General features: G+C 44.1%; 1 protein-coding gene and 1 long non-coding RNA gene across 4 annotated transcripts in view; one reads left to right on the forward strand and one right to left on the reverse strand.

Annotated features, from left to right (window-relative positions):
- LOC114674979 (uncharacterized) overlaps positions 1–14,200 on the forward strand; it is a 42,222-nt gene that overhangs the window by 25,494 nt on the left and 2,528 nt on the right. The gene's annotated exons all lie outside the window — the stretch shown is intronic.
- AIFM1 (apoptosis inducing factor mitochondria associated 1) overlaps positions 1–14,200 on the reverse strand; it is a 36,656-nt gene that overhangs the window by 5,833 nt on the left and 16,623 nt on the right. For both annotated transcript variants that reach the window (XM_015128171.2, NM_001257878.1), the window contains exons 4-12: positions 12,811–12,935; positions 12,550–12,680; positions 10,552–10,642; positions 5,359–5,443; positions 4,621–4,697; positions 3,112–3,220; positions 1,892–1,999; positions 1,457–1,545; positions 859–999 (exon numbers count right to left, since the gene is read on the reverse strand). In XM_015128171.2, the coding sequence (XP_014983657.1) occupies positions 859–999; positions 1,457–1,545; positions 1,892–1,999; positions 3,112–3,220; positions 4,621–4,697; positions 5,359–5,443; positions 10,552–10,642; positions 12,550–12,680; positions 12,811–12,935 (956 nt within the window). The remainder of the gene's footprint in view (positions 1–858; positions 1,000–1,456; positions 1,546–1,891; positions 2,000–3,111; positions 3,221–4,620; positions 4,698–5,358; positions 5,444–10,551; positions 10,643–12,549; positions 12,681–12,810; positions 12,936–14,200) is intronic.

Genomic DNA, 14,200 nt, shown 5'->3' on the forward strand with positions numbered 1-14,200 from the left:
GAATTCAAGTGATTCTCCTGCCTCACTCAGCCCCCCAAGTAGCTGAGATTACAGGCCTGTGCCACTACACCCGGCTAATTTTTGTATATTTTTAGTAGACACGGGGTTTTGCCATGTTAGCCAGGCTGGTCTCGAACTCCTGATCTCAAGTGATCCACCTGCCTCAGCCTCCCAAAGTGCTGGAATTACAGGCGTGAGCCACTTCGCCTGGCCCACGTATTACTTTTATAACAAGTTTAAAAAATCCAGTACATTTCATCTTTTTTTTTTTAAAGCAAGGTTTGGAGGGGGAAAAAAATTCCTCCAAGGTGCCTATGTCCTTAGTTGCAGAGTCCATAAACAAACACAATACACTTGTAACTAGCAATGGGGAAATTACCTCATGGTTCCTACATACTATAGTCTTGTTTGTGTCATAATAGATTGTAAAAAACAGCTAAAAATAGTACTCAAGGAAAATGAAAACAGCGTAATTTTCCTTTCTAGGGAACAGGTTATAAATTGCTTCATCCTCCATCCTCCGGATTCACGTTTGAGCAAAGGGAACAGCAGATCCATCTGAAAGCTATGTGCATGCCCACCAGGGGTTATGCCAGTGGCTGATGCCAATAAGTAGAACCGGAAGAGCTCTACTCCTGCAGGCATGCACACTGCTCATTTTATCTGCCACTAGCTTGCACATGAGGCCATACCTGGTCTTCTGAATCAAGCAGTTCACACATTTCTATTCTGTACCCTCAGCCTCTAAACATTCTGACCCTATCTGGTTAGGCTGATGAGCTTTAGCATACCACCGGGCAGACCTGTTCACAGGCTAGGGAGAATGAACTGTGCCTGGTCATGCTGTAGCACACTTACCACCCAGATGTTAGAGCGTGCTTGTAGCTCTGCATTTACCCGGAAGCCACCAAAATCTGAGTCTATTTCCAGGCCACCAGTCTTGGCCAACTCAACATTGGGCTCCAGGCCCACAGCTGCCACTATGTGGTCAGTTTCTACCTGAGGCAAAAAAGAAATAATTCAGTCAATTACCACAGTTCCCATTTATGCCTACAGGCGTAACAATGGCCCATCATGCCATTAAGAATTGGGACTTCAAAAAATCATGGGTTAACTTACCTCTGGTAAATGGATTTTAAGTTCTATTTCATAAGCCTCCACCACCCCATCCCATGCACATCCCCCATGTCATTCGAACAGAAATCTGCCACCCTAGCCAGGACTCAAAACTCTGTGAGACAGATAGAAAGGGGCTAAGGGAAAGTGGTTCACAGGTGTCTACTCTGGCTCTCACCATTCTGTTTTAATGGAGGGGTAGTTAATTCGGAAAATTATATCAGGTTAATGGCAACTGCCAGGAAAAATAATCTACTGGTGTCAAATGAAGGAGTAAGAATGAGGCAAGGGGAGTGGAGAACTGGAAGGCCTCCTGGCAGACTGTCTTTTCCTTCCTTACCTTCCTGCCGTCTTTCAGCTTGATAAGTAACTTGCCACTGCTGACTCCAACCGATTGAACAATAGCATTGGGCATCACCTTAACTCCCTCTGTAAAGGCAAACAAGACCTGAGAGTGAGCCTACGAGGCTGTCACTTTCATGGGAAATAGGGAAGCTGACCAGTGGTCTCCTTCATGGTAAAACCAATAATCAGTACACAGGCAGTTTTGGAGAGCCGCAAGAACCTACACCCATGGCTCATTTCCAGCACTTCCAGGAATTTGGGGCATCTGATTCAGAACACCTAGATGAACTTAGCTGACTGGAGAATGGTGGAAACATTTTACAGGCCAGGTGATAGGGCTTATGTCAAGGGGGTTCCCATAGAAGCGAAGTTTGCCTTAGGTCACACTCAAAGGAAATAGAGTGGCAGCATATAGAAACAGTCTCTCTACCTCGTCTGACTTTTTCCATGGTCCAGTTGCTGAGGTATTCAGGGAGGATCTTTCCCATATTTCCTTTCTCGGGGAAGAGCTGAATCACTTCTGTGCCCAAGGCTCGAGCTGGGAAGAAGAAACAGAGTAGTTATAGCAGGAAGCAAAAGTTAATCCTAGGAAGACAGTAAGAGAAGTAAAGGAGCAGCAGGCAGCCCTCACTAAAGACAGGGCAGAGCTGCAATCCAGGCCAGAGCGCCCACTTACAGGACACTGGGCATGAGGGCCTCGGTGCTCAAGTTCATTTGTAACGCAAATACAACAGGTATCAGAACTTCTGGCCCCAGATTAAGCTTCAGATGGTGAACTCTGTGTACTTCCACCCATGCAGTCACCTAAGGCTTACACAAGTGCTTTGCAACCTCTGAATAGGAAGCATCCTCCTGAAAAGATGCCCTGATTTCATATATCTGAAAAAGAACATTAAGATAACTAGTTGCCATGAAACATTCCAACTGGAGCTCACAGATCCGTCAAGCTGGGAACCATCATGTGCCCAAAGAAGGTTTTGGCTTTTTACACGAGGCAGCAGTTGAAAGACACCTATAATTCTGTAGTCTGCATTGCTCTTATCATCTTCATAAGTTACTTTCCTTAATATTTTATTTCTAAGGAGTCCTGGCATAGAGGTAGAGGAAAGGAAAGAAAGCATTGCTGTTGGCAGGGTGCAGTGGCTGACACCTGTAATTCCAGCACTTTGGGAGGCCGAGGTGGGTGGATCACCTGAGGTTGGGAGTTCAAGACCAGCCTGACCAACATGGAGAAACCCCGTCTCTACTAAAAATCCAAAATTAGCCAGCTGTGGTGGTGCATGCCTGTAATCCCAGCTACTCTGGAGGCTGAGGCAGGAGAATCGCTTGAACCTCGGAGGCGGAGGTTGCAGTGAGCAGAGGTCGCACCATTGCACTCCAGCCTGGGCAACAAGAGCGAAACTCCGTCTCAAAATAAATAAATAAATAAATAAAATAAAATAAAATTTAAAAAGCATCGCTGTTAAGTTGCTCAGGTGACAGCTTTTTGGTCACCAAGGGATCCCTCACCAGAACTAATCTCAGTGCTTAGCTTTTCACTGTATAAACCTTAATTAAACTCTACGGATCCTGCCAAACACATCTCTGGGATTCACAGAAAAGCTGTATAAGACTAGAGAAAGAATATCAAGGTCACTCCTCAATACTCACCCTTTCTGCCAAGAGCACAGGCCAGTTCGCTACCAAGGAAGCCCCCACCGATAATCGTAATTGATTTGACTTCCCGTGAAATCTTCTCCAAGCTTCTAAAGTCTCCAATCTGCAGGACCACATCAGTTTAGTCCATTAATTTCCAAAAGGGGCATAGGATAATAATACTAGGAAGTAGTTTCTTCTAAATCTTTGGCAACAGTAAATTTTCTCCTTGTATAAAGTGACTCAATTAAAACTTCTATATTATTAATGCAAATTTCTTTCTTCATGGTAAAATTCCTTCTATAAACAGTGGTTCTTAATTGGTGGCAATTTTGTCCCTATCTTCCCCAGGAGGACATCTGGCAATATCTGAAGACATTTTTGGTTGTGAGAGCAAGTAGGTGCTCCCAGCATTTAGTGTACAAGAGGCCAGGATGCTGCTAACATACTACAATGGCATAAGACAGCCCCCACTACAATTATCCAGCTCAAAATGCCAATACTGCAGAGGCTGACAAACCTTGTTCTAGGAAGAACTTAAAAGACGGTACCCAGTCTGGCCAACAGGGTGAAATCTCATCCCTACTAAAAATACAAAAAAACTTAGCTGGTCGTGGTGGCACATGCCTGTAATTCCAGCTACTTGGGAGACTGAGTCACAAGAATCGCTTGAACCTGGGAGGTGGACGTTGCAGTGAACCAAGATCGTGCCACCGCACTCCAGCCTGGGCGATAGAGTGAGACTCAGTCTTGGAAAAAAAAAAAAAAAGACAGGGCCGGGCGCGGTGGCTCACGCCTGTAATCCCAGCACTTTGGGAGGCCAAGGCAGGTGGATCACAAGGTCAGGAGATTGAGACCATCCTGGCTAACATGGTGAAACCCCGTCTCTACTAAAAATACAAAAAATTAGCCGGGCATGGTGGTGGATGCTTGTAGTCCCAGCTACTTGGGAGGCTGAGGCAGGAGAATGGCGTGAACTCGGGAGGCAGAGCTTGCAGTGAGCCGAGATTGCACCACTGCACTGCAGCCTGGGCAACAGAGCGAGACCCTGTCTCAAAAAAAAAAAAAAAAAAAAAAAAAAAGACAGGACAAATCTTATCCCTGAAAAAATGACAGCAGTTTTTATACGCACAGTGTTAAGCAGCAGAACACCCCCTTGCTTTTTCTTTAGGTACTTTTTTTCTCTGAAGTCTCTACACAGCAGTTGCAATGAAAATGCCAACAGGCTATAAGGGGTTCCAATGAATCAAACACATCAGGAAAAAACAACTATGGAAGAGCAATCAGAAGGATCTATTGCAAGCAATACAAACACTCCATTTTTTCCGTAGGAGCTTAAAACCCTTGAGTGAGGTATCTGAGGTGCAGAGAGAGGAAGTGACTTGCTCAAGGCCAGATAACAAGTCTGGAGAAGAGCCATAAATAGAACTTGGATCTCCCAAGTCCCGGGTGGGTGCTTGGGGACTCAAGATTATACTACCTCTTCAAAAACAACACAAAGAAAACACTAAAGCAGACAATTACCTTTCTGAAAAGCGTTGTTCTACTCTTCACCTCTGCTCCAGCCCTATCAATGGCAGACAGACTTCTTGGAGTACCTCCTGGAAATAAGAGAAGGAAAACCCTTTAGCCCAACAAGCAGGAGCTAGCCCAAACAATACTCCCTCCACCACACAAAGGTGGAGCCCTCTTCACTTAGCACCATGGCGGCAACAACAGGATAGGATATGAAGGCTTTGTTTGCTTTCAGCTCGCCTCCCAGCAGGCTTTTTGTCAGTTGTCTTTGAGAAGCAGATTTGAGAGTCTGTCTTCAAGGGGTACACCCTCCCCCTAGGTGGCCAAAAGGCCTTACTTTTGGCTTCCATGTTCTCTTCGAGTTTCTCATGAGGATTTGCCAGCTAGCATAGCTACATGGGTTTGATGAATTGCTTCTGTCTCCTCTCTTGGTTTCTGATTGCAACTGGCAATGAAGCCACAAACAACATCACTTTTAGGGCACAGGGCACAGGGTGAAGGCTAAGCAGGGAGAGAAAAAAGGGCAACTTCTTCATGCCTTTACTGGGAGAAGAGCAAGGATCATCCAGAAGGGCTGGTGATCCAGGATGCCTGGACACAGCCAGCTTTTGTACCAAGAGAAGTCACCCACTTCAGAGAGTCTGGGTTTCCATTTTCTTAAGTAGTAATACCTTCTACAGAGAAAGCTGGACTCTAAAACTTGAATGAGTTGTATCAGGAAAGAAAGCCATCTCCAGAAATGCTCACCTGTTGCAATCAAGCACTTTTCATAGGTTATTTGAGAGCCATCATTAAGTTTCACCATGTTGCCTCTCACATCCAGCTGTACTACCTGGTACAGTCACACACATAAACAAAAGAGGTAGAGATGAATTAGCTTTGAAAAAAATTTATTGATATATAATTCACATCAAATTTACCATTTTAAAGTGTGGAATTCTGTGGATTTCAATATATTCACAAGGTTGTGCCACCATCACCACTATCTGATTTCAGAATATTTCCATCACCACCCCCAAACTCCAGGCCAATAAGAAGTTGTCAGTCCAGGACGGGCACAGTGACTCATGCCTGTAATCCCAACACTCTGGGAGGCTGAGGCGGGCGGATCACTGAGGCCATGAGTTCGAGACCAGCCTGGCCAATATGGCAAAACCCCGTCTCTACTAAAAATACAAAAATTAGCCAGGTGTGGTGGCATATGCCTGTGGTCCCAGCTACTGGGGAGACTGAGGTAGGAGAATCACTTGAACCTGGGAGGCAAAGGTTGCAGTGAGCCGAGATCATGCCACTGCACTCTAGCCTGGGCAACAGAGGAAGATTCTGTCTCAAAACAAAACAAAACAAAAAACAAACAAACAAACACAAAAGTTGTCAGCCCAATAAGAAGAATTAGTTCTTGACCTAAAGCGATCCTTAAGAAACCATATCCAAGTAATCATGGGAACCACAGTTTCTGGTACCCAGTTTTTTCAGGCAGTCATATGTTGGAAAAGACAGAAAGCAGGTAACATTAGAGCAAGTCATGACAGTCCTGAAGCCCTGCCCCATGTGTGAAAAAGGAGAATCGGAATAGCCTTTCTTATTTGGCTGTTTGGAATTATTTATTATTACTTTGTTAATAACCCTCCTACATCTACAACATTTTTACAGAATGCTTTCTCCAACTTGTAGCCTTCACTGAAACTTGGCTCTCTCTTAAGGAGAGCTTACATGTAGAGGCTGTTAGTTCCCCCACACTCCACATCGCAAGGCCAGGAGGAGGTGTTGGCATTTTGCAAGCTTCTTGAGGTTACTGGTCTGCTGCTTCCAGATTCTTGTACTTTCATTCTCTTCTGAGGGACATCAGAGGAGTCCTATATTCCTATGAATCACTTTTTTGAGCCACCTCCTCGCTACTCCTCCTGATTCACTGAAGACCTTGGAAACTGGCTCATACTGTTCCTCATCTTGTTATCTCCTAAACCGCTCCTTCTACCTCAATTATCCTACTTGTTGGTCACAATTTTCCATCCCTTCAGCTTTCGCTCAGTCTGTCTCCTATACTTGCTTTCAATTTTCTCTGTTTATTTGACTAGCTGCTCCATTCTAACTAATTTGGGCTGATGGTAGAACATCCAAACTGTTCTTTTGCCAGTACCTTTAATTCCCTTGCACCCTACTCCTTCTTATGGTTAAGAGTTTGAGCTTTGGAGTCAGAGAGAATAGGCACCCAGTCTTTGCTCCACTCTTTACTAGCTATGAGACCATTCAATTAAGCACCTACTATGTATCAAGTTTAGACAGTGATCCTCACTGCTTTCAGAGTTTACTGGCTAAGACAATTTAACAAGCACTAACAGTAATCAAGAGTGATACATGTGCTATGAGTGGTAAGAACAGTGCAGGTAGTACTGGGAACATATGACATATGCCATCTAGTCAGGGTGGGTTGGGTAAAGCTTTCTAGAGGCAACGACATGAACTGAGATCTGATGCAGCTTCTTTAGCCTCCTTTGATTTGTCCCTGGTAAGCTCCCTCTTCAATCCAATCCCGCTACTCAACCCTCACGTTGCTCGCTCTCAGATAACCATCTTATGTTCTATTGTATTGTGAAAACAAATGAAGCCATTAGATGTGATCTTCCACAGCTTCCCATGAGGCATGAGGGCTCCCCACCACCCCTGCCCAGCCTATTAACATTCTTGTCCCATCCAACAGGTCCCGCCTTTGATTCTACGTCCTCTTCACGCTTTTATCCAATTGCCATCTCTCTCTTCTCATTTAAATCTTTTGAAAGAGTACTTTACCCTCTTTTCTAACTTCCCAATGGTATCTGTTTTATTTTAGTTTATTTTATTATTTTTTTGAGATGGAGTCTTGTTCTGTCACCCAGGCTGGAGTGCACTGATGCAATCTTGGCTCACTGCAACCTCCGCCTCCTGGATTCAAGCAATTCTTGTGCTTCAGCCTCCTGAGTAGCTGGGATTACAGGTGTGCACTACCACACCCGGCTAATTTTTGTATTTTTAGTAGAGACGTGTTTTCACCATGTTGGCCAGGCTGGTCTCTAACTCCTGACCTCAAGCGATTCACCTGCTTCAGCCTCCCAAAGGTATCTGAACTGCCAAATCTCACAGTGCATTTTACAGTTCTTTTCTTCCCAGATTCCTCTGCCACAGTAATACTGTGGATCACATCCTCCTTCTTGAAACTCCCTATATCCTTGGCTCCTGTCCTCAGGTTTTGGGTTCTTCTTAACCCTGCCTCCTAAAAATTGGGGTTCCCCAGGGCTCTATCCTTGCCTTACTCCTCTTCTCACCAGATCAGTTCTCCCTGGGAGGCTTCACCTACTCTCATGGTTTCAACTCCTACACATATGCAGATGATTCTCGACTCTCTGTCTGAGCCCAGGTCCCCTGAGCGTAGCAGTCATATGTCCAACTGCCCAGAAGACACCTTCACACAGATATCCACTTCATACTTAATGGTCCAAAACTGAATTCTATCTTCTCCCTTAAACTAGCTCTTCCTCTTGTAATGTCTTTTTCAGCTGGGGGTACCCTGCCATCCACTCAGACTTGCAGGCTAGAAATTAGAAAATCATCTTTGCCTCCTCCATCTCCTACCTTTAACCAACCACCAAGCCTCATCAAGCACGCCTCCTAAGCATGCCTCAAGTGTGCGCCCTACTTCTCTTCACCTTTCTATCAAGAAGTAATACTGGCTGGACATGATGGCTCATGCCTGTAATCTCAGCACTTTGAGAAGCCAAGGTGGGTGGATCACCTAAGGTCAGGAGTTCGAGACCAACCTGGCCTACATGGTGAAACCCCGTCTCTACTAAAAAGACAAAAAAAAATTAGCCAGGTATGGTGGCGCATGCAGCTACTTAGGAGGCTAAGGCAGGAGAATCACTTGAACCTGGAAGGCAGAGGTTGCAGTGAGCCAAGATCACGCCACTGTACTCCAGCCTGGGCAACAGAGTGAGAATCTGTCTCAAAAAAAAAAAAAAAATTAATACACTGTACACTGATGCTATTAATAGTTTAGGCTCTGGAATCAGAATATCTGGGTTCCAATTCTGTGGCTTCAGACAGACCTGGGTTCAAATTCTCTCTCTACCGCTTACTAGCTATGTGAGTTTAGGCAAATTATTTAAAATTTATTTATTTTTAAAAATTTCGGCCGGGCGCGGTGGCTCAAGCCTGTAATCCCAGCACTTTGGGAGGCCGAGACGGGCGGATCACAAGGTCAGGAGATCGAGACCAGCCTGGCTAATACGGTGAAACCCCGTCTCTACTAAAAAAATACAAAAAACTAGCCGGGTGAGGTGGCGGGCGCCTGTAGTCCCAGCTACTCGGGAGGCTGAGGCAGGAGAATGGCGTAGACCCGGGAGGCGGAGCTTGCAGTGAGCTGAGATGCGGCCACTGCACTCCAGCCTGGGCGACAGAGCAAGACTCTGTCTCAAAAAAAAAAAAAAAAAAAAAAAAAAAATTTCAACTTATTTCTCTGTAAGAGGGAAATAATATTCACCTCATAAGATTATTGGGAGGATAAAATGAGATGGTACACATAAAGCATTTAATAACTGTGCTTACAAGATTAGAATAGGTACTATACAAATTTTACCTCTTACTTTCTTCTTCATCATCATCATCATCACACCACTACTATTCTAATTTGGGCTCTCATCACCTGTTGCCTAGATTATTGCAATAATCTCTGAAATGGTCTCCCTCTAGTCTTGTCTCACTGAAATCCATCCTCCTCACAGCCAATAGTGATTATTTAAAATTCAATTGCCTAAAATGCAACAGCTCCCCAGCTCTCCAGTGCAGAAAAAGCTCTTTCATGCAAAGCCCTCCACAATCAGGCCCCCTGCTTCATCTCTTGCCACTTCCTAATTTGTACCTAACTGCTCTGTCAGCTCTGTCAGTACCGAGCTGCTTCTATTTCCTGGCACCAAACATGCTTTTTTGTACCCCTGTGCTTCTGCTTAAATGCTGTTCTTTTTTACTTGAATGCTCTTCACTCTTCTCTAGTCTGGTGAATGCCTCTTCATTCCATAAGACTGCCCATTCTGTAAGACCTTCTCCTCCAGAAAGCCTTTCCTGATGTCATCACTCAATTGGGCATGCTTCCCAGTATTTCCCACAACATAGTGCACAGATCTCTCTTACTACACACCTATGTGTTATGATTATGTATTTATGTTTCTGCCTAATACAGTTAGCCCCTAGAGGGCAGGGCCTGAGTGTTGTTTACACATAGGGGACACAATGTCTCATTACCAGCTTATCAACAAACCTATATCCATCTTCTCTGTCTAATGTCCCCTTATAGGAGAAGTGGGTATGTTCCTAACAAATGACAATCCCTCCATTTATGCTGTGTATCTCATCTACTCTGGGCTTTTGCTCCTTCAGAAAACACCTCCCTATTGGAACACTGCCATTAGTTTACACACACACTCTAGTACGTGCCATTAACAACAATAAAATATAACAAAACCATCCTGGGACTCCAGAAATACCCTCTAATAACTGACCTTATTACTCAGACACTCACCTTTTAAAGTCTAACAATATCTTCTATGCTGAGTTATGCCCAAATTATTTTACTATAATGAATAATACATATTTGTCAATCTTTTCTCATCAATAATCCCAGAGAGAAGTTAGCGTGGGAAAATAGGAAGGATGAGGAAGGGTAGAAGAGCAAATAGGAGAGATAACAGCTTTTAGGGTCAAGTTGAGTCAGCATGCTACCCTAGGCTTTGATACTAGTGCTCTCCCCAGAAAGACACACTCAGCATTATTAAACCTAAAGCAGCTCGATCCTTCTTTGATGAGCTACAATGGCAGGACAGACATAAATGGTAATGGAAACACACATCACCATACTGGCTGGTGGGCACATACGTACAGCCTGACAAAGGAAGCGGTCTACTAGCTCACCTTCTTCCCAGTGAGGACGGCCACACCACCATTCTCAATGTGAGGCAGGTCCTGAGCAGAGACATAGAAAGAAGGTGGCTGGAAATATATGCTGTATGGAGCAGAGAGGGAGAATATTATAAGCATGTGGAACTGTTATCAGCTTCCCCCATAGCTTTAATAAAACTGTTTCCATTATCAGAAACTGTAAGGGACGTTTTCCAAAGTAAGTCTCCAAGTCTATTAAATCGTGGTCATGACTTGCTTACATACAGGCATCCAGATCAGGAGTTCTCAACCTGGGGCAATTTTGCCCCCAGGGGATGTTTGCCAGTGTCCAGAGACAATCTAGGTTGTAACAACTTGGGTAAGGATGCTACTCATATCCAGTGGGTAATGGCCAGGGATGCTGCTAACCATCCTACGATGCACTGGACAGCTCCCCACTCCCAGCAAAGTGTTATCCTGCTCCAAATGTCTATAGTGCTGAGGCTGAGGATCTTGCTCTAGATTTAGTTTCATTTCAAAGTAAGAACAAGTGGAGCACTCACGGAGCTGGTATTCACATATCCACCCAAATGGGTTGTCCAGAATGGTGCTCTTCAATGGAACAACTAATTCTAGCTCCTGAGATGACTCTGCCTCAAACAGTTAACAACTATGATATATTAATATTAATTAATTAATATTGGCTGGGTGCAGTGGCTCAGGTCTGTAACCCCAGTGCTTTGGGAGCCCAAGGTGGAAGGATCACTTGAGGCCAGGAGTTTGAGAACAGATTGGGCAACATAGCAAGATCTCATCTCTAGAAAAAAAATTTTTAAATTAATAAAAAGCACATGGTGGTACACACCTATAGTCCTAGTTACTCAGGAGGCTGAGGTGGGAGGATCACCTGAGCCCAGGAGTTTGAGACTGCAGTGAGCTACGATTTGGCCACTGTACTCCAGCATGGGTGACAGAGCCAGACCCTGTCTCTAAAAATATATATGTATGTATGTATATATGCATAAATATACATATAAAGTTAGCCACTAACTTAATTGAAAGTATACATCCTGTTTGAAAATGGAACATGATAGTGGGGGTGAGGGAGAAGGGTAAGTTTGCAAAATTTGGTTCGGTATCAAAGCGGTCACCAATGAGAAAAAAACTGGAACCCAAAGAACATGGTACTAAAATTAAGAGATCTATGTTGTCCTTCAAAAGGAAAAAGCTTCTGGACCTGTATCTCCAAGTCTGTCATGCAAAAATTCTAACAGAGGCTCTTCCTTACAGTCTTCCTACTCTACTCCTGAAATTCTAAATGCCTGCTAGGCTGTCAAAGAGAGTGCTGTTAAATAGTTTCTTTTCTTCTGCTCTTGTAGGACATGTCTAGGCAAGTATAAAGAAGTGATGGCTGGGCGCAGTGGCTCACGCCTGTAATCCCAGCAATTTGGGAGGCCGAGGCGGGGCAGATTACAAGGTCAGGAGATCGAGACCATCTTGGTCAACATGGTGAAACCCCGTCTCTACTAAAATACAAAGAAATTAGCTGGGCGTGGTGGTGCGTGCCTGTAATCCCAGCTACTTGAGAGGCTGAGGCAGGGGAATTGCTTGAACCTGGGAGGCGGAGGTTGCAGTGAGCTGAGATTGTGCCACTGTACTGCACTCCAGCCTGGTGACAGAGCAGCAAGACTCTGTCTCAAAAAAAAAAAAAAAAAAAAAAGTGACAATACAGGCCAAGTTGATCTTCACCTAAAGAAACTTAACATAAAGGTTCCAGAAATAGGAACATTAGTATTTCAGAGGCCAATATTACACCATCAACTGTTGGTAGATCTGGTAACAGAATCCAGGACTCTTGCCCTTTGTAGACTGTTATCTCTAAGCTGTACCAAGTGTGGACCGTAGTAGACTCTAGTGGACAGCCAAGTCATCCCTCCTATTCACTGCACACAGTCAGTGGCAAAATCCTAACCTACTCTCTGTGCTTAGCTGAAGTTGTTAGTCAGGCTCATTTTACATAAGCAAACACACCTTCTCTCTTTTCCATTCCACTGTTTGAATCGCAGTGTCTTTGTGACATTTGGGTCATCTGAAAACCACAGTTCTTTTGAAAGAGGAGGTCGCATGTATGGCAGCTCAGGATCTTCAGATACAATCAGCACCTTCAGACATAAAAATCATGATGCTTATCAGAGCCAAGTAATTTAAGAGGCAAATGTCAAAACGTTCACATTAGCTAAATACTTGCAGACTGTACCCTCTGCACCAAGCCAAAAAAAACATGTACCTTACCCTGGCCCCAGGATCCCGAGCCCGGATGGATCTGGCTGCAGCAAAAGCAGCCGTGCCTCCACCGATTAGCAGAAAAGGAACATGACTTGGCACCCTGTCTTGAGGAACTTCCTCTCCTTCTGAAGCTGAAAGCAACAGAACACACTGGATGAATCTTCTTGAAGTCTCAGATGATTCTTTGCCACTGTTAAAAAAAAATCACCTTGCACTTGTCTCAATCCTCCACATAAAGCTAGCAAAACATAGGACCTACATTAACCTTAACAATCTTCACAGCATCCTGATGGGAGAGGAAAAGCAAGTATCCCTTTCATTTCATAAGTGACAAATAGGAGAATGATTTCACCAATGTCATTCATTCATCAGTTCTGAACTGGTACTAGGACATGGCTTAAATATTTAGTTACTTCTAAAACATTTAGAAAGTATACATCAGTAGGCTTCTGCCCTTCCCATCAATTTCCTAGAGATCACCAGGAAAATATCAAGCTCAGTTTCACCTTCCATTAGCAACAAAGGGAGAAAATCCAGGGGGTCAATTGGGGATTATTATACAATGTTCAAGAATAAGGAGGTGCTTTTGAAAAAAGCAGAACAAACTGCCCACCCAGAGTTGTGGGGCTTATTAAAGGATTAAAACATTCCTCTCTGAAAATTGAAGCGAATCATGTGAAATGGAAGTGATGGCTAGGGTATGTGCTTTAGGAAAGCAAATATACCTTTAGCAACTCGAAACTGCAAAGACTCAAAAAGGGAACAAAACAGGGGAACAAAACCAGAAGAATTTCCTCATTTAAAAAATGGCTTTTGGTCGAGTGTGGTGGCTCACACCTGTAATCCCAGCACTTTGGGAGGCTGAAGCAGGCGGATCACCTGAGGTCAGGGTTTCAAGACCAGCCTGGCCAACATGGTGAAACCCTGTCTCTACTAAACATACAAAATTAGCCAGGCATGGTGGCGTGTGCCTGTAATCCTAGCTACTCCAGAGGCTGAGGCAGGAGAATCGCTTCAATCCAGGAGGCGGAGGTTGCAGTGAGACAAGATCAGGCCACTGCACTCCTGCCTGGGCAAAAAGAGTGAAACTCCGTCTCAAAAAAAAAAAATGGTTTTCATCTCTTTTCCAATAGTTTTCCTTGCTAAGCTTGCCTTTTAAGAGATTTCTTTTTTTTTTTTTTTTTAAAGACAGAGTCTTGCTCTGTCGCCCAAGCTGGAGTGCAGCAGTGTGATCTTGGCTCACTGCAACCTGTGCTGCTTGGGTTCAAGTGATTCTCATGCCTCAGCCTCCCGAGTAGCTAGGATTACAGGTGCCTGCCACCACACCTGGCTAATTTTTGTATTTTTATTATTTTTATTTATTTATTTATTTATTTATTTATTTTTTTTTTTTTTG

The sequence above is a fragment of the Macaca mulatta genome, chromosome X (assembly GCF_049350105.2).
Source record: "Macaca mulatta isolate MMU2019108-1 chromosome X, T2T-MMU8v2.0, whole genome shotgun sequence".
In the NCBI taxonomy this organism is placed as follows: domain Eukaryota; kingdom Metazoa; phylum Chordata; class Mammalia; order Primates; family Cercopithecidae; genus Macaca; species Macaca mulatta.